General features: G+C 43.7%; 1 protein-coding gene across 4 annotated transcripts in view; it reads right to left on the bottom strand.

Annotated features, from left to right (window-relative positions):
* The window catches only part of daam2 (dishevelled associated activator of morphogenesis 2), a 112519-nt gene that overhangs the window by 69193 nt on the left and 23414 nt on the right, over window positions 1-19912 (bottom strand). For 2 of the 4 annotated variants that reach the window (XM_031321345.2, XM_035994468.1), the window contains exons 1-2: window positions 18836-19122; window positions 4514-4800 (exon numbers count right to left, since the gene is read on the bottom strand). In XM_031321345.2, the coding sequence (XP_031177205.1) occupies window positions 4514-4681 (168 nt within the window). In that variant the 5' untranslated portion in view covers window positions 4682-4800; window positions 18836-19122. Of the gene's footprint in view, window positions 1-4513; window positions 4801-18835; window positions 19123-19912 lie in introns of those variants that run through there. The other 2 variants (XM_035994467.1, XM_031321346.2) reach the window with 2 other exon arrangements.

Below are 19912 nucleotides of genomic sequence, written 5' to 3'. Positions count from 1 at the left end.
AAACAATTGAGCAGATGCAGGGCTATGTAAACCAGAAAGGGGGAAATCCCATGCATCCCCCCCGGGAAATCGTACCCTGGTAGTAAGTAATATCTGTTTATTCTATTCCACCTCTATCATCAGCCGTGTGATCTTCCAAGAAAACACAAGGGACAGACATCACAGCACATATTTCATTACATATATTTCAATAATACAATCGTAGACAATACAATAGACAAGTTAAGGATTTTCTGGCCAACATTTTTTCATGCAATATTACTGAGACAAGTCAGTGAAAGTCTTTTCTCCCACTAAGAGTGTAAGCTGAGCGTGCACTGGCTGGACACAGTGGAAGACCCCATTATGGACGTGAAGACACGTGGAGGTGGTTTACTCCTCCGTTTGGCCCAGATCTGTCGCTCCCACTCCAGAGGCTCCATTGAGTCTCATTCTACTCCTCAGGAAAGGCTTTCATAATAATAATCCCATCTCCGGTTGCCATGGAAACGTGCTATGTTATGTTATTCTCTATTTTTTTCTTTATTTCCTCCCCTGTGGCACAGCTCCTCGCCTCTCTACATTGGCTCTTTATGTCAACATTACAAGCATTGTGTCCAGACAGAGTGACTGCTCGAGGTAAGGTTGTACTGATTTTTGGACCACCGGTCAAATGTGTCAGCAAGTCGGCTGCCGGATCGGTAAAACAGATGTGGGGGACAAACTGTTTGGACAGATGACCATTGTTAGGTAGAAGCAGTTTGTGCATTGGTCATCCAATCAAATCAGACATGAACCAAACGGTCACAGGTTAAGTGATCATCTAACTCACTGGTTCCCTACCGGGGGGTCCGTACCCCCACTAAGGGCTGCTAAAGTTTCACAGAGGGGGGGGTGCAAGCCCATCCTGATTTTAAGGGGTTTAAGACAACTTTTGTCTTTAAATATACAGTTTTCCTATATCTAAGCATTTATTCATTTCTGTGAAGAAAACTAAATGAAATTGCTATTTTTTTTTAAAGGGGAACTATGCAGTTTTTTTTTTTTTAGCTTAATTTACCTTGACTGAACAGCTTCGGAGTCATTGGAATGGTTATATGACTTTTTTTCGAGTTGAATGGTTGTCGTCTCGCTCCCCCCTAGCGCCTGTGATCGGAAAAACCACCCTTGCAACTTTCGGCCGGCGGCCTCAGCATCAGCAAGTACCGCGTGATATCAGGTCTCGCGATGTAACCAATTGCTCACGGCTAGCTATAAGAACAAGGTAGCGATGGAGTTTTTCACACTATCGTCATGGCTGAGCCGGCAAAAAAGAAGCAGAAAGCTAGGAAAGCATTGTCGGAGGAACAGAGAAAGAGGAAAGGGCAGACTGACCAAGCGAGGAGTCAGACACAAGTAAACATAGGAGCTGCCAAATATCTATTCTGAAGCTGTAGGGGGAGCTCTATAGAGAAACCTGGGAGCAAAAAGCGAGAAAACAGCAAAGAAATGGCCAAAACTGCATAGCGCCCCTTTAAAGTTTGGATTTTTCTATTTGAGATATAAAAGATGATAAGGGCACGGTGAAGACCTGAACACAAACTATATTCACAGAGCCTTCCCTCTGTGCTAAACAGCCTCGTCCTGCATTGGAAAAGTACGCAGTTAAAACAACCAAAGAGCTCCTGTAATACAACAATGGCCAAGTATAAACGACCCAGATCGGTGACAGACTTGATGAAGTTAGCAGAAGGATACACATGTGACTATGTCCGGTTTTCAAAATAAGGTATTAACATAAGGGTTTACACACATGGAAATACGATTACTTGAAATATATTCACAAGAAGTAAAAAAAAAAAAAAAAAATGTTACCATGCAACGACTCGAGGAGCTCACAGATGATTACACTTTACGACTTTCAGGGGGCAGCCCTAGTTTGTTTGGTGGCTCGTTCAACAAGCTAAGGTGCAGAACAAGATGTGTGTTCATGTTTGTAAGTTGGATAAAAAGTAGACTTTAGCACCAAAAGGTAATGTAGTTGTTGGTCAAAGTCTGTGGCTCTTGTGTTGTGTAGCAGGCTGCTGTCTGGCTCTGTGACGTCTGCTCTGCCAGTGATAGAACGCCGATATTTCTGCTTTATGCAAGATTTGAATGGCTGTAATCGAAATAAGATCTACAGCAAAAAAATGTATACATATTTCTTGAAGCTGCATTTTCATATGGCTCTTTGTAGTTTTGCTTATTTAAAGCTAATGTACTTGCACTTCTTGTTGTCTGGAGTTTGCATCTTCAGGGTTGAAAGCACTTAATTGGAAGTCGCTTTGGATAAAAGCGTCAGCTAAATGGCATGTAATGTAATGTAATTTCCGGTAATCCATAGATTTCATGCAAAACTAGGGGGCGCATTCATGAAACCAAAAAACATGAACCCTTTTAGTTTCAGATTATTTTCTCAAACTGAACACACAAAATTATTTACAGAGCAGCTAGTATTGTTATTTATGATTTGATGCAACTTAATCAGAGCTTTTTTGAATGTAGCACCTTTCAGTGCTACATTCAATGCCGGAATTCTGCAGTAAAGTATGTACAAGATGAACCAGAGCCTAACACAGACATTAACCCAAAGACAAAATATCTGAGTGACACCATGAGATGTAGCCATCTAACAGCCATCTGAAGAATAATCTATTCACAACATGTGGAAGGGCCCAGATCCAATGAGAAAATGCCAAATCTGCTTTCTCTCCTGGATCGAAAAGCTGCAAGTCAAGAGGTCTGGAAATCGGGGATGGACCTGTTGGCTCTGCTTCTTCTTCAGCTCATGCATCTTTGTCAGCTTCATCGCAAGCTCAGACATTTACCTTAAAACTGAGCTGTGGGCCATACAGTCCTCTCAACCATGAGGACTGCTGTGAATTTGCTAAGCACTTCCAAATGAAAGGCATGTTTTTATTTTATCCCAGAAATACATGTCTGTGTTCGCTTTTCCAAAACTTTTTCTCCATGTATGTATTTTATCAGGCCACATAGGGCATCACGTTTGTTAAATAACAACCTGTTGGTTCTCCGTAACTAAGCTTTAGTTATTGCAGACTAGAGATACTGATTGAGGCAATCAATGTATTGACTGCTATAATCCTAACTTTTAATTTTCTCCAATCAAGCCAATATATATACTGCAGCTACTGAGGTTTAATGGCTTGTGCATTACCAGTGATTAAGCCTAGACAGCAAATTTAGGATCAAATCAGGTCAATTAGCTGGAAACATGGGGAAAGGATCACCGTTGGGAAAACATCTGCCTTGATAATAGTGAATAATTTCCTATCACAAATGGAATTTCACTTAATTTATTTGGACAATTGGAGGAGTGATTTATTCTGCAGCCGGGGAAGTTTAGCACTCCCCAGGACTAAGACTAGTCCTGTAGCCATGCTGCTGAACACATTGTTGAGAGAGGGAGATGGAGTCAGAGATAGAAGGAAATCTGATGTTAAGGGGAGCATGGCAGAAGCGCTGAGATGGAGAAAAGACAGGACCCAAACGGAGCAAGAGACAGGAAATGAGCAAACAAAGAGACCGCGAATCCCCGTTTTTCCAGCAAAGCCAGAACCAGCTTGTATGGCAGCTGAAACCCACAGCAGCTTGCTCCATTCTGACAGCTGTGCCCTGATCCCTCTCCACATCATGGGTACATGCCCACACAGCCATGCCAGTCTGGCACAAGTATAGACAAACAACTTCTGCCAAGTGTGATCTGTGCACAAGATGGGAACTGTCGCACAAGGGTGGACTGCATGTAGTGTAAAGGATGAGCCTCTGAATTTGTGGGTGGGTGGGTGGGGTTGTTGGTGATGGGGTTGGGCTGTGGCCTCTTCCAACCATCAAGACGCACTGCCCAATCACTTCCAATCCCTGTCCCTAATCCTGTTTGGTCAGGATAATGAACAACACGCAAAAGGAAGGAAAATGAAAAGAAAAGGGCTGCTCGGCATTAGGAAAAGAAAATTTCAGGGTTTACTAGATTTTACTTTAATGTGCACCATTTCTGTACTGTACTGGGAAATGGGTCAAAAATGCAGCAAAGGACTGCATTACAATCAAGTTGAACGGGCTCAATAACACATAATCAGTGGATGGCTACAGTAGATTTGCAAATTATCCCGCTGCTTTTTCTATACTATCCTGAAAATGTGCCGTTACCAGTTCCGATGATAGAAAAAGCATTATAGAAAAATATCCTTAGTATACTGTAAGAGTAATTTCACAGCAACTGCTAACACACAGAAACTTGGTTCATAAGTAAAACATACTGTAAGACTGATTCATTATGTAGCCTGTGAAACCACAGTGGTCGAATTGCATTAGGATTCAGTGATCAAAAAGCCCAGTTGATTACTTAATTTGACTCTGCTCCACTATTGAAACAACTGAAGGGGAGATAAATCTAAACCTCAAATGTATAACACACTCCCTTACCACCTGTCCAGAGTGGTTTATGTTAAGACTCATTTAACTAGCTTGCTCAACCATTAAGATCTTTACTCACCACCAGTTCGGAGAAACGTGCGTGCAGCTCCTCAGCGGGTGGCATGGGGGCGCTGAACTCCAGCAGCTGCAGGGGTACGCTGTCTTTAAGGTTGATCTCCGGAGGCTCGCTGCTGCCGAAGCAGCACAGGAAGCCCAGGCCCGACCGCGTCCTCTTCCTGGGGGGCATGGTGGCTGTGGTGACACAGGTGGCAGTGATGGTGCTGGACCGGGAAGGTAGAGGAAGGGGCCAAGGGGCAGGGAGGGGGAGTGGAGAGGAGGATGACACTGCTATCTAGGGGGCATGATCTAGAAGAGAGAGGAGAAAGAGGGACACGGTTATGTTTGCTTTCCCCGGTGTCATTAAGAATTACTGTCAATGACAATACATTTAGGCAAGCATGTTTAATGTCATAATGCATGACATTTGCATGTACAGTAAATCATTTCATCCTATGTTCGATCATAATGTAGCACGACAGAGATTCAGGCTGTACTACATTCATGAAGGCCTCATGCTGGTCTACACGCCCAGTATCTGGTCAATGTTTCCTTGGAAAGAAATTATTTGTAGCGCACAGGAAGAGAAGCAATTTATGTTTCCAGCAGCCCCAGTTTGTTTTCAATAAATACAGGAAGATACAGGAGCAGCAAGAGCCACTACAGCGAAACAAAAAGGAGAAATGCAAACTAAAGAAATGCATTAACTCCTTGCTTGGATTTTCTTATGAAGACATTACAGTGCTGGAAATACAGACTGATTAAGAAGCGATCTCTGGAAAGTACACTGCAGAAATGCTTTAGCAATGAGAGCCTACGGTACCACCACAGATGGCACCAACATCACCATGGAGGAAGTAGCAAGTTCGACACTGAAAACGGTTGATTTCATCTAGTTTTATTTTGAAATATTCATATTCCCCCTCACTGTGCCCGTATGAACATGTACCATGGTGGAGATGCTACAGATTGCTGTGTGGCGAGGGGGCACAGAGGCAGCAGGGGCCGCCATCATATCCTCATCATGACATCGGTTGCACTTATGCCTGGACAAAGAAACCTCTTGTCCGTGAGGTACAATGGTTTCTGTCCAGTGAGAGAGAGAGAGAGAGAGAGAGAGAGAGAGAGAGAGAGAGAGAGAGAGAGAGAGAGAGAGAGAGAGAGAGAGAGAGAGAGAGAGAGAGTGTGTGTGTGTGTGTGTGTGTGTGTGTGTGTGTGTGTGTGTTGTTTGTGCAGACTTGCACCAAGAGCTGCCCCAGCACTGCCCTCACTCTTTCAATAGAGCGGACACTGTGTGTGTGTGTGTGTGTGTGTGTGTGTGTGTGTGTGTGTGTGTGTGTGTGTGTGTGTGTGTGTGTGTGTGTGTGTGTGGACAGTCGTGAATGACACCCACTACAACAGGAGCAAGGGACTGAATAGGCCCAGACACCCTGGAGGATTTCCTCAATGCTACAAGAGGATATGGGTGGTCTCTCCACTGTATGAATAATACACTCTTTACACCATATTATGTCCTATCAGCCACAAACTTACTTACACAATGTGAGCGTACACCCACAGCGGCTCACACAGTTGCAAAAGGTCTTCTTTATGCAACAGTTTATGGCATTTGTGAATGAATGGACCTCGAGCCTGTTATGCAAATACCACGGACATGCAAATCCAGCAGAAATAGTTGACCAAGAAATCCATTTTTGAGCCATTTATGTGAAATACAATAACATGAAGTTGCCATCCAGAGCACACAACTAAGTCCAACAAAAGCATATTTTACTTTTATACTTCTATCCATCTATATTCCTCTTCCAAATGTTAAGCTTTTATTGATATTTGTACATAACCAAACAAGCATTAAGTAATGGCTAGAGCTTTGCACCCATCTGTTTAATATGGCAGTGAAAGTTTATGACTTCAGTTTCCACAAGAAGCCACAATCTACTACATCTTGACTGAGTACGAGTCTCCGCCATCACTCTCTCACACGTTGGTTCAGCGTAGGAGTTCTCACTGCACGGTTTAAAAATAGCCGCATGGTAAATTCTTTATGAACGCGCTGGGCCATCGACAGGAGCTTAAAAGGGGAAAAAAAAAAAAATGAAACGAGAAAACACCACATTTCCATTTTGCCCTTTCGTCCTTTGCTCATTTGCTTTTTCCGCCTCCTTGAATCTGCCATCTCTCTCAAGGCAGAAGCAGCAGAGCTGTGCACAGCTCCAAATAAACTGCAGGCTTATTTTAAAAGGAAAAGCAACCAAAGTTTTTCTTCGGCTTGTTGAACACGGAAACGCCTGTGCAGCCATCACTGGGCTTATTTTCTGGCAAGTATTGCATCTTAAATTATTCTGTATTTGTATAATCACCTTCAAATATGGGGACTGTTACATATCCATTGCATCAGTGGGCTGGATGTCAATAATAGCATGTGTGGCATGCTGTGCGAGGTACATTTGATATTGCACCAGCATGTGTGTTATGATAGCCGAGGTGACAATCTCTGAACGCGCCCCCCCCCCGGGCCCCCGGGCCCCCCCCCCCGCGCCCCCCCCCACGGGCTCTGGAACCTACTAGGGGGCTCCAGAGCAAAAATGACCTGTGGGCCCCTACTACTCCCCTGCTTCTCCCATTCCCTGTGCATAGTGTATGTATGTCTGTATGGGTACATTTGATGAAATACAAATGTATTTGTGTAAACACAGTATCAACTTAAATAATAAAGGCATTAAACTACATTTTGACACAGGACCCCTCTACAAGACTGTGCTGCAAGATTACAAAAAAACACTCACATGCCCATATGTACATTGAACCCATTTTTGGTCGCTGTAATTGTTCTTCCTGTCCATTTGGTCTGTGAAGAAATCCCTGCCTAACACATTTCTAATTGTACATAACATCCACAGTCCTTGTTATGTTCCAAAAAGCATTCTAAAGTTCAGCTAAAGCTGTTATGGTTGTAACACTGTTGCCAGTTCGCACAGGCCCTTGAGGATACGGGGCCCTGGGGTAGTTGTCCACTTTGCCCTGGTAAACAGGCTTTGCCCACCAAAATATATATCCCTCCAGGAAAAAAAACTGTGGTAGTAAGTCTCTGCCAGCAATCCTGACATTGCAGCAAAGTCCCAGTCTAAAAATGCTGTGTAAAACCTCCCCTTACCAGTATCCATCCACCCCCTCACCAACAGAGGCACAGTGCTGATAATTTAAGATAACCGTCACATGTGCATGGGGTATTATGAGCAACAAGTTGCAGAGACGCCATATTAACTTGTATCAAACCAGATGTGGCCAAGCATGCTAGCCCATCAGAATGAATGTACTGTATATTAACAGTCACTGTGTTGAGTCAGTGGGGAAAAGGAAACTGTGAGGTGACAGTAAAAAGCCCACTTCAGAATGGTAACTTATGGAGATTTGTTCCATACATTTACACTTTAAAAAGGCTGTGCCTCTGACTAACATTGACTGCTTTTCATCCTTTTTATTACTATAAGATAAAGTGCGAGCTGGTGCCAAATCTTTACGGTGGCGAGTTAGTTATCGACACTGTGGACAGCTGGCTGAGCCTAATGGAAAAGAGGCCGCTCTACAGGGGTTTTAAAGCCATTCAGCAAAAAAACACAACCTAAACCTCCTGTCCAGTGTCTCTGTGTGTATCTGTGTGTGTGCGTGCACTTCTAACTTCACTCTCCCACAGAGCCCCACGTGCGGCCAGCCCTCACTCAACACCAGCTCTGCTGGGCGTCGTCCAGCCCATGGCCAGGGAAAGTAGGCCAAGGATTCCAAATACACACACAGAAATATACTGCACATACAGTATATACTGTATGTACAGGGACAAACAATGAACCAAGAACACTGAGGGCTGTGCATGTGTAACCTTTATCATTCTCTGTATGGTGGAGTCACCACACAAACACAATCCAAATTGACCATGTCCCCTGCCATATGTGCCCTGAAAGACACTCTTATCTCCCAGCTTTTCATTTCATCCCTCCCCCTCCGACTCACTGTCATCTCCAATTATTCCTCTTTTCAGGGTGAATGGAGTGACATTTCCCTTCATCCACCCCCTTCTGACAGTAGCATCTGTCATTTTTCCTTTCCACTTCTCGCATGTCCTCCTGCCAGCTTCATTCCACATTTTATACTCTTCTGTTCGTTGCTGCTCGGTGTTAATACTTACGGCTAACGATAGCTGGACACATTGACAGTAGCCAAGTTTCCATTAACGTATTGTTATGTGCTAGGGGTGCAAGATATATCGACTCAATATCGTTATCGCAATATATCAAAAGTGTCGCAATAAGTATGCAATATTTTGTTTATATTGTGGAGCGCTGCGTCCCGTCCGTTGGCTGTGTTCATTAGTTGTGTTTGATTTAGAGCCCGCATGAAACGCTATAATGATCATGCTTCATTGGCCAGTTACCGTGCCACTTGCACATGTTAGTGCACGTCAGCGCTCGGGTCCACTACGTGACAAACCCTATGGAGCGTACCACGTGTGTGCATATTTTGACAGAGTGACAGTGTAAGTGAAGAAAGTGATAGAGACAACAAAATGGAACAAATCAGATAAGCAAAAGAAAAGTTGTGTCCTGTTGTCTTTATTTATTTATTTATTTTATACTGTCCAACCAGTACAACATGTCCTGTTCTGTAGACATGGTCCTTATTCATTCATTCATTCATTCATTCATTCATTCATTCATTCATGTTGGACCAGTCCAATATAACCGTCAGTTCAAATAAACCTTGTGTTGTAAGAAAACTTGTTTAATTTGTTATAAATCTATTTTGATGCGTTTTCCCGTAACTTTTGTAATTTTACATATGTTTAAAAATATCGAAATGAATATCGATATCTCAATATTCATAGTCGATATCGCAATATCACCTTTTGTCAATATCGTGTAACCCTATTATGCGTGTCTTGAAGTATCCCGTTGGAAAAGCGGTTTCTAAAAATTCGGGAAAAAAACTGGCTCTAAAAAAGGGAGTCAATCCACATAGACCCCCCACGTTAAAATGCCCAACTTTGCAGCAGAACATGTGTACAGCCTGGTACAAAAAACGGCTTTGGTCTCTATTGCCAAGTCACCCCTTTATGACAACTGTACAGGGGGTGCCCCTTTGAGGGACAGGTGGGTGCCATCACTGGAGACAAAACCCTATATCAGGTTTTAGGCGACGTCAGGCTCTGCCAAGATGGCGACAGCCCGAGCCACCGGGAGCCGCCCAATTTGAGCTTCCTTTTGGCTCTTCAGAAACCTATGGCTGATGTCACAGAGACTACGTCCGTATTTTAAAACAGTCCAATATATGCTTACAGGCCCTGAACCAGATGCTGGAAACGGGCCTCATTCGCATTTCTTTTTTGTGACTAGGGCTGCCACCTCTTAGTCGATTAGTCGACTAATCGGTCGTTTTGGTCTTAGTCAACTAAGATTTCTTTAGTTGAGTCATTTTTTTTATGCTTGTTCATGCTTAATTACTCATTTCCAAGAAACTTATGAGCACATGTCTGGTAAGCACAAGATTTAAAGTGGTGCTTTTGCAGGATTAATTGTGGAGAAACTCAGTTTTACAGATGGTTCATTAACTACATTTATATTGTGCTTTTCTAGTCTTAATCACCTCTCAAAGAGCACAGCTCTGTCGATTACATCAACTAATCGATTAATCGACAAAATCATATAAGTGTTAGTCGACTAAGAATTTCTTTAGTCGAGGACAGCCCTAGTATGTATGTATGGTCGTTGTATAAGTCACAGGAAAAGGAAGCTATTACTTAAAGAGTGAAAGCCTGTGGATCTCTACAGACTAGGGCTAATTAACACCATCTGTGTGTGTGTCGAAATGGGAGATACAGGAAGAGGTGCGTAGAGATTTGTCCCTGCTAGTCTTCTCGCCATGACAGACACGAATTTCAGGACACACACGCCTGAAAAAAAGCACGAAAACACATTTTGAGAAATTCCCTGCTTGCATGCTACTGCAACAAACACTGCATTGTATGTGCACAGCCATGCAGTCACCTTCTCACCCGTTTCAAAATTCAAAACACACTTACTCAAACTTCTGATGCAAGCACATACACACATGCAGTATTTGCATACTCATACACTAAGAGCCCTAAAGCAGAGAGAGGAGCCTGCTGGCTGCTCTGTGTTTGAAGCGTCTGGAGAGCAGCCGAGCAGAGAGAGAGAGAGAGAGAGAGAGAGAGAGAGAGAGAGAGAGAGAGAGAGAGAGAGAGAGAGAGAGAGAGAGAGAGAGAGAGAGAGAGAGAGAGAGAGAGAGAGAGAGAGAGAGAGAGAGAGAGAGAGAGATAAAAAGAGATACTGCTGCCACTTCTCATTCAGCCCACTACCACATCGCCTCATCCCCAGCGCCGGGAAGTAGGTCAGTGGAGAAGGAGGAGGAGAAGGAGGAGGCGGCAGTGAGAAGAGACGGGCTGCTGCTGGTGTGTGATCGTGTGTGCAGGCGAGAGACAGAAGAAGAGGTGTATATTGTATATTATATATAGAGAGATCAGTCTCTCAAACATCTGTGCCTGCATCATTTCAATTCTCTCACCAACATCTGTCCCACAACACAATGCTTTTAGTACTAAATAAGAAAATTGGACACAAATCAAGCTCCTGTTATTTCCATCCCTCTTCAATAGAACCACTTGGACCCAATCAAAAAAGCTGCATCATTCTCCCACCACTTTTCTTGTTTTAACTATGCACATTCCCCTCCTTCTTCCTCAGACTTTAGCTACAGCAGTGTGCTCCTGCATTTGAATGCATCTTGCTCACCTTCATTCTCCTCCACATCCCAGTACCACCTGCCCCTCACTTTCACGCTAAGAAAGTGCCCTTGTCGTCTTAATTGTAATGGATGGATGAATGGAATTTAATATAGCTCTTTTCATCCAACTACTGTAATTCCAGGCAGATACAGAGAGTCAAAGAAAGAAAGGCAAGAGTAATGTAGGAGGAAACACGAAGGAGCAGCAATAAAAATGGTTTGAAACAAATAAGTAGTAGAGGCAAAAACACAGCCAACAAAGAGCAAGATTATTTTAAAGAGGCACTGAATAAAAGATCAGAGGGAAGCCTGCAGGACACTTTTTTTTTTTTTGCACACATTGTTTCTGGGTCCCACAAATGAGGACCATTCCTCTGGGGTGCTGGGCCACAGAGGAGGGTAGAGACAGGCTTACATAAGAACCCAGCACCAGAGACGGGGGAGCAGTGCCACGCTGGCACAGGCAAGAACAAGATGCCAAATGCAGTGCAGATTAAGGTTTTGGAATTGTTTTGGCAAACTGGTGGCATGCAGCTGGCAAGAGGAGAACACGTCTGACCACACCAGTGTTGGAAGGCAAAAAGCACCAGGCAACTACAATCCTTAAGATTTCAGTCCTGGTAGATTTGGTGACACCTATGCTTACTGTGGGACAGCAAGTGCATTTTAATGCTATAGTTCCATTCACAATGACATGTATTAACTACTGGATGGCAGCAAACTTGCCTTAAGCAGCTTCTCTGTATGAAAGAAGAGCAACTTGTGGATCTGTTTATGGTGTGCACACTCAAACAAACTGTGAGCTTCTAGAATGTATCGAATTATGATGTTATAATTAAAGACAGTTTCCAACATGCGGTTTCCCTTGTGCATGAGCAACTGGAGTCCTGTGCAGGAAAAGCAGACTCCACCTGTAACAATGAAAACTATTACATAAAAGGCAATTTCACAATGTAAATCCAATGAATGGCTGTTGCCAAAGACCTTCCAGCCATAAATAGATCACAGGATGGGGTTTTATATAAGGAAAATGTTACTTTTATGGAATTACCCAACCTTTGAACATCCCATCATTTCTAACAGACCTTTTCCTCCAATTGGTACAGGCACTTGCAGCAGATGACAAATCACAATTTTCTTATACGGGATGCCAACATGGAGGGACGCCAATGTGTCCAACACACACCAAAAGGTCTTAATCGTGTTGTGTTGGCACATGTCTGCATGTCCTTATATTTGTGTGGGTAGACATGATTGTGTACTGGAATGTAAAAATTGCATGTGGAAGTGAACCAGTCACACTCATTAATTTGACATGAAGTAGTTATTTAACCCAGCTATTGGACACATGGGAGCCATGCCACTCTTTGGATGCTGTTGCCCCAGACATGCCCTCTAAAACCTGCCCTACCCCCCCCTCCCCCCCCTTTCTACTGTCTGCCTGTCTTTCCAATGACTAATGGACCTACCCTTCAATTCTTTTCTCCCTGCTCCAAAGCCACTGGCTGCAAGCCAAATCACCTGGGACACTGAAAACTCATTCTCCCATGAACCCCATTGGATCTGTGGCCCACCCACAGTTGCTGCTTCAGGCCTTGGGAAAAGCCATGTACACACCATACATCTTACCCTTTTAGAGTCACAGGCCATTCTGTAGTGCTAATCAGTTACATTAGTGCAACATACAATACATGCAGGCATTCCTACACACACAAACACATTTTAGTTTGTTCTTAAAGAGATTGTATTCATGCATGACTTCAGCAGTGATTTACTTTCATGGTTTAGCACCATGGGTGGTCAGCTTAAAAAAATGTATGTAAAGAAATAGTGATATGTGATTGATCAGAAACAGCTGCTGGCATGACTAACAGACAATGATCATATGAATGTAAATATAACTAATGCACTGCACACTACACACATTGTGACTTGCATTCCTGAGGTGTGACATCACCAATCTATTCCAGTGCAGATCTCCGTGGTAAGTAGCGAGTTTCAGCCTCGCCTGACAAATGGCCAGAGCGGACAGTGGAGGAACTGCCATCATGTCATGGTACATTTGCATGAGATGCATTCCTGCGCTCGTTCTGAAAGCACACAGAAGGCCAGCGCTTTCTTAAGAGTCTGCACACCGAGTGGCTTTCTCATGTGGACCTGGACAATGGGCCAGAGGATTTAGTTTGGACATTTCTGCTGGGGCCTGACAGGGTAGGCTATTGCAGGCAGAAATAGTTATTTCAGCCTGTGCAACTTCAACTTCCCTCCACCAGCTCTGGAGTCCATGTGTATCTGATCTTCAAGGGGACAGTTATTTTTAGCTATGACAGCATAGTCTCTCGCCAAAACTTTCTCAGCCTCTTTGATTGGCATGGCAATCAAATTAAAGAGAATTATTTTATATATAAAGTAAGGATTCTTTTCAATTTAATTTCTGACAGCAGGATAATATTAAGTAAGCATTTGCTTTAAAGTCACGTGTAAGTAATATAAGATAAGCACTTATGAAACCAAAATTCATGGGCACCATGCTTTGGCTCCATCTACAGACACTCACCAAGGGTTTAAGGCAGTTACTGATAAGGGTAGTCTGTGCTTTTATGCCTACGTGCATCTTCCAGGAAAAGAGCCCAGAATCAGATGATCAGAAACCCACCCTTCCCTTTACGCCCCAACTCTCTTTTCAACCATTCCTCCAAACTTCCCTCATTCCTTTGCTTACGTTCTCCCTCAATCACTTCCTTTCTGCCCTGCAATCAGATAGGGGAAGCTGTAAGGGTGAGACAGCTGGAAACCTATTCAGCTGTTGGACTGGGAGCTGTGCCTTCAGATGGTCCCTCTAGGACTCAGTCTGGGGCAAAACATGCACCAGTAAACCTCATGGTGAATTGATACTTCTGAAACAACATGACAATGGGCTTCAAGCACAGAGTTTCAAAAGCGCCTCATGTTTCTAGTCACTGTATATAACTAACTTAAACAATAGCAACAGAACAATGTTAACGTGTGGTTGAGCCAGTTCCATGTGGCAGTCATACAATGTAGAGCTAGCAATGAACGTAACATAAGCCATTTAAATTGGCCACAATTATTATTAATTACTTTAATAGCTGGTGGTTAATACTGTTGCTTAAATATTTCCAGACTGTCTCCAAGGCAAATGCAATCACATTTTGACAGAGAGGCATTTTTCATTTTCTTTTGTTTACAAACAGATCTTGTCAGACAGCCAATAGAAGGACAGTATTATTATTATTATTATTATTATTATTATTATTATTATTATTATATATAGTCGCCCCAGGTTTGCAAAAGTGGTTACTGATCTTGTATATGAAGCACACAGATCATCCCTTCAGGAACAATGGCAATGACTGTTGAATGCTTTTCATATCTATCTATTATCAATTGATATTCCCTCACTGGGAACTCAACTGCCTAAAACTTGTAATTCTAGCTGTTCAAAATGTCCGTAATGTCCTTATAGTGTCATTTCTTACCAATCAATTCATTGCGTTTAAACAGTGAGAAGCCAGATCTCCACCACCTATACATGGCAGTGTTTCAATATCACATCATAAACTGTCAACTCTTTCACAGCCAACATTTGAGAATTCTCAGAGGTCTTATTGGCTTCTAGCCTCATTTAAAACAAACATATAAGCACTGTTGGTTTTAACGGGGCCATGAGGCACAGTAACACACCTCACCCATAAAGAGGAAATGCCTCAACTAAACCACTGGAAAAATAGGAGTGGGGTGGGGAGTGGGGGGAGTGATGTTTCCAATCCCCCAGGGATGACATTAATAGCCATTTCATTTAGCTCGATTCATAAAAAAGACATTTCCTGATGTGAGGAACATTCATAATGGCACAGACCACATGAAGACGGGGGTTGTAACAACTGTGAGATTTGAGTAGATTTTAGATTGAGTTTTTTGCTTTGATCAAAACAAATGTAGCAGCTCCAAGCAGCAATGGAGGGGCCCCGGCTACCCAACCATGAACGGTTGCTGTTTGAAGCAAATTATTATAAACATGTTAAACCCCTTCATAGAAGCCGTGGACCACAGACACGAGTTGCATGAACAAAAGTTGAAATAAGATAATGTGCAGAAGCGGACGACTTAGATGAAGGTAACAACAAATCAACCCAGGTTTACAGACCACGTTTCGGTGACCTAGTGGGACAAAAAGCCCTATTCGTGAGACACCTTTCAAGGCGTTAGCTTGTGTAGTAGTAACGGTTCTCAGAAGGTCATCCACACAAGGAAAGTCCACCAGTTGCTCTGTGGGACTTTAACAATGCAGATGTTACCGTTGGCTAAGGAAGGAGGTCATATCTAGGGGGAAGACTAACATCACAGGAACAGACCCACTGCTGACCCACTTGTCTTCTGGCCGAGAAGCACATCTCTGCGAGTCACATCTCTGCTCATCATGTAGACCGGATCACTGGGATAACTATCCTATTAATACTGGGAATGAGAAGAAAGTCGGCCATACCACATTCCACAGGCCCAAACATTCCCACATATTAACAGGGCTCGGAATGAAATCTAATACTTGGCATCCCTTTCCCTTGAACCCCAAAGCGCTACCCTGCTGTGTCAAATCATTTTCTTATTTCATATGGGAGGAATGCCAGAGTCACAAGCTCCCAGTCTAACTAAAGACATATTATATGCATAGAAAATATTAAGGGGAGTACAGTCACAGAGCTGGTTACCACTCTCAACAGGAAATGGATGCTGGACTTCCAAGAGGCTCCACGTACTTCACAGCCTAGAGTCTCGTCATTTGGAGGGAATGAGCCCTTTCCATCAGTACAATGCACTTATCCAAATTACACAGATGCTTGAGAAGATCCAGCTCTTCTGGGTGGTGAAAGGGGTAACTTTTCAACTTTCAAACTAAACTTAAAAAAACTGAATCACCAATTAGGTTTCCAAGCTGACGACTACACTCACTGGTTAGCTCAGCAGTCCTCAATAGACGTGTTTGTTGGCTTGCCATTGTTTGGCTTCTCATCCTGTGCACCTAGGTTTGAATATGTCTACCAATGTCAGTGAGTGGATTAGGGCACTCTATATTGTGCATTGTTAAGCTATTAATCTTGCCTTGGTGAGAGGTCAACAGCTGCAGCATAGAGGACAGCGGGCTTCTGGGTAATGTCTGGAATGCTCTTCTGGGACAGTTATAGCAACGCATATAGGGACAGCCCTCTGAAGTGACCAACTTTTTTTCAAAACAGCCTGCAGTAATACTGCACTGAATTGAGGCACTGTAAAGAGGAGATATGCTTACACATCATAAGCCCCAGAAAGTGTGTCACTGGCACAAATACAATAGTGCCATTTAACACACATTCAGTGTGGGAGAGGAACAGCAGCCTTACTGCTAAAGTCTCCCTGAGTTTAGTCCCTCAGACACCGTAACCACTCTACTGTAAATACAACATGTTGATAATCCTATCCAAAAGATCAGATAGTTGAATTTAAGCAGCTTTACAGACCTCATCTCTTTTTCTCTCTGTCCCCAACGTAATGAGGAGGCCGTTGAGCTGTCAGCAGCAGGGCAGAAGCGATAAAAGGCCGACCATCATTCACTAACTCTCCCGCGCACTCCCTCTAATCCTGAGAGAGCAGTTCATGCATCTGTAATGGTCGATAAAATATGAAAAGCTCCGAGAGCGCTGACGGCAGCAGAGGGTGTGTATGTACGCTACGTGTGAGTCCTCGAATTCTGTTAATGCCCTCCCAACACACTGAATCTTTTAGCGATGTCACTCAGCTTGCCCCCTGGCACACGTGAGTGTAGGAGGATTTCCAGCAGACTGGAGAATAAGCCTTTAATGTGGAGGAAATGGATACTATCTTGTTCACAAAGCAAAAAGACATCAAAGAAAACACAAATGGCCTCATGACTGTATAAATGAGGTTTGCCTTTGGTTCATTAACCTTCAAACGCTAGCCACTGAAAGGAATAAATTACTTTGAATGTTGCAGGAATAAGGGTTGTCTTGTGCCTTTTCATATAACTATTATCTCCTGGATCAGCTATTTAAAAACCCAGCCTCTAGTAAAATGTTCACAAATATCGGTTTGGAATGTTTCTCATCAAAAAACCATCGGACTTGGGCGGTCGTCTACCAATCGGGAGGTCACTGGCTGCAGTCCCACGTCGAAGTGTCCTTGGGCAAGACACTGAGCCCCGAATTGCTCCCGATGCTGCGTCACCTGCGTGTAAATGTTTATCTGATGAGCAGGTGGCCCCCTGTATGGCAGCCTCGGCCACAGTGTAGGAATGTGTGTGAATGGTTCCTGTACTATGTAAAAGTGCTTTGAGAAGTCGTTAAGACTAGAAAAGCGCTATATAAATACAGGCCATTTACATTTACAGCTAAGATGACAGCCTCTCAACTGGGATAGGCAATGCTTCCACACAGGAAAGGAGGTTTCACAATTCTTCAAATGAGGAACCCTGGGAGATTAGGACAGTGTGTTTATGTTGGTCTGTGCTGCCATGAAGTAACGGCTTCCCTTGAGGCTAATGTGGAAGGACAGTCTATAAAAAAAAAAAAGAAATACCAACATCCCAAGCAAAAGAAGGCCACATTTAGAGGTAAGTGAAAGTCTGCTTCCCTAGCTCCATATTAGGTGGAATTGTTGCTGGGAGGAGATGTACATCATATATGGAATGTCAGGCCACTACTTACACCAAAGGGCTGACTGTGTGATTGATGAATATATGTGATCAGCCCATGTCTGGGACCCGAAATAGGCCTGTGCCCATTCCATATGATGCTGTCCCATCCTCCCTTAATTCCTGAAATGCCAAACATTTCCCTGAACTAAGTCCTAGATGTTTTTTGTTTAAACAAAATGAATGGATATCAATCTCTTTTAACTTACTCCTCCAGCTCTCAATGCTGAACCCCCATCCATCCCTGTAATCATGCAACGTTTTCCAAAGAAAGTGAAATTTCAAACAAACTCAGCTAAACACTGAATCCAAGACTATCACCAATTGGCCAAAAACCTTGCTCATATAATGCACCAGCACACATGGGGGCAAGGCACGGCAAGGCGCGCTGTCAACACCACCGGAGAAAGAACCCAAACATTAAGACCATGCACATTTCACAACCTAGCTCTTGCTGCCGTTTATGACCTATAAAGCCACCGTAGTAAAGAAGCAAAGTACTGTATAATACTGCCTTTCCCTCCAATCACAACAACACAAAAATGTGGAAACTTTATCATCTTGGTGGGATTAGTAGCCCTTGTAGCCCACCAGCTTCTTTCTTGCTCAGCTTTGTGCTGAGCCTACTGACTAATGTTTATTTTGTTGGCTGCAGTAGTCTGCGTTTTCCTGGCTGGATTGAGCAACGGGATGCAGTGCATGGACAAACTGGCTTTACACTTAAAACATCTGTAGCCTGTCGTTTGTGGACTCTCCTACTGAGTGAACAGCACTACGGTGTATCTATTAGTGACCAGGAATGGTCACAGGTATCCTTATCAAAAATAGGCATCTCCTACTTACCCACTTCAGATGGGCTGCCCTGAGAGATAGACTGTCCCTGTGTCACGTCACTTGAAACGAAAAATAAAAAAGACCCTTTCAACAATGCAAAGTTACAAGAACATTTTAAAGCATTTCTGCAGCTTCTAGATTTATATCCCTCTTTTTGCCCTTTGGAGTTTGCGTTTCGTGGCCAAATTCCATGCCTTCGCCGAGTCAGACGATGTTTCCTGACCAAAGCTGCTGCGTTTTGTCTGCTTCCCCTCTTTGAGCTTCTGAGCCGAGCTCTGGATTTCAGCTGACTGTGCTGGGAGCTGAGCTGTTGACACTGTCCCCGCTCGCTCTCCCCCCCGCCCTCTCTTGATAGCTCTCCCTCTCTTGCTCTCGGTCTTCAGATCATTCGCCCCACTTCCCCTCCCCTTCTGGATTCCAGCTCCAGTGCATGACAGCATACATGTGGATGTCAGCAAGAAGGTGATGGATTTTCTGTGCATATAAAACGCATTTATGTACAGTATATATGTGTATGTATGTGTGTGTACCTGCTGTGTGAGGCCAAGGGAGAGGGCAAGATGAAAGGAAATGACCCTTGGCGGCCTGCGCTTCCCATCCCTGCCCGCAATCCCAACTCCACCCTATACATTCCCTCCCTGAGCAGACAAAAAAGGCTGGATATGGGGCTATCACACACAACGCCCAAAGGAAACCCCTTTTCCTGTCGCGTCTTCTCATCACCAACACGTCATAAAAGCACACACACCCATGCAAGCACACGCACACACAAAGACATGCCAAATATGGGATTCTCTATTAGAAATAACCCCTGTGACATACACAGGAAAGGGCTTTCCCTAAGATCCAATCAGTGTTCATTGAGAAGAAGGTGACACAGGATGCTTGATTGTGCAAAGCTCTGTCGACGTTGTCAAGTTCACACCATTGGCTCAGCCAATTGTAATGCGGGGGTGGGGGGGGTGGGGGGGGTGGGGGGGGGGGATCAGCTAGAGGGCCCCACCACAGACAATTCTGTGAGGTGGAGTTCAAGTATGTCACTGTGATAATACGGAGGGGTTGGGGAGTGCAAACATTCGTGTCAAA

The sequence above is a fragment of the Sander lucioperca genome, chromosome 18, assembly GCF_008315115.2.
Source record: "Sander lucioperca isolate FBNREF2018 chromosome 18, SLUC_FBN_1.2, whole genome shotgun sequence".
Taxonomy (NCBI): Eukaryota; Metazoa; Chordata; class Actinopteri; order Perciformes; family Percidae; genus Sander; species Sander lucioperca.
This window is presented reverse-complemented; position numbering and strand designations above follow the sequence as displayed.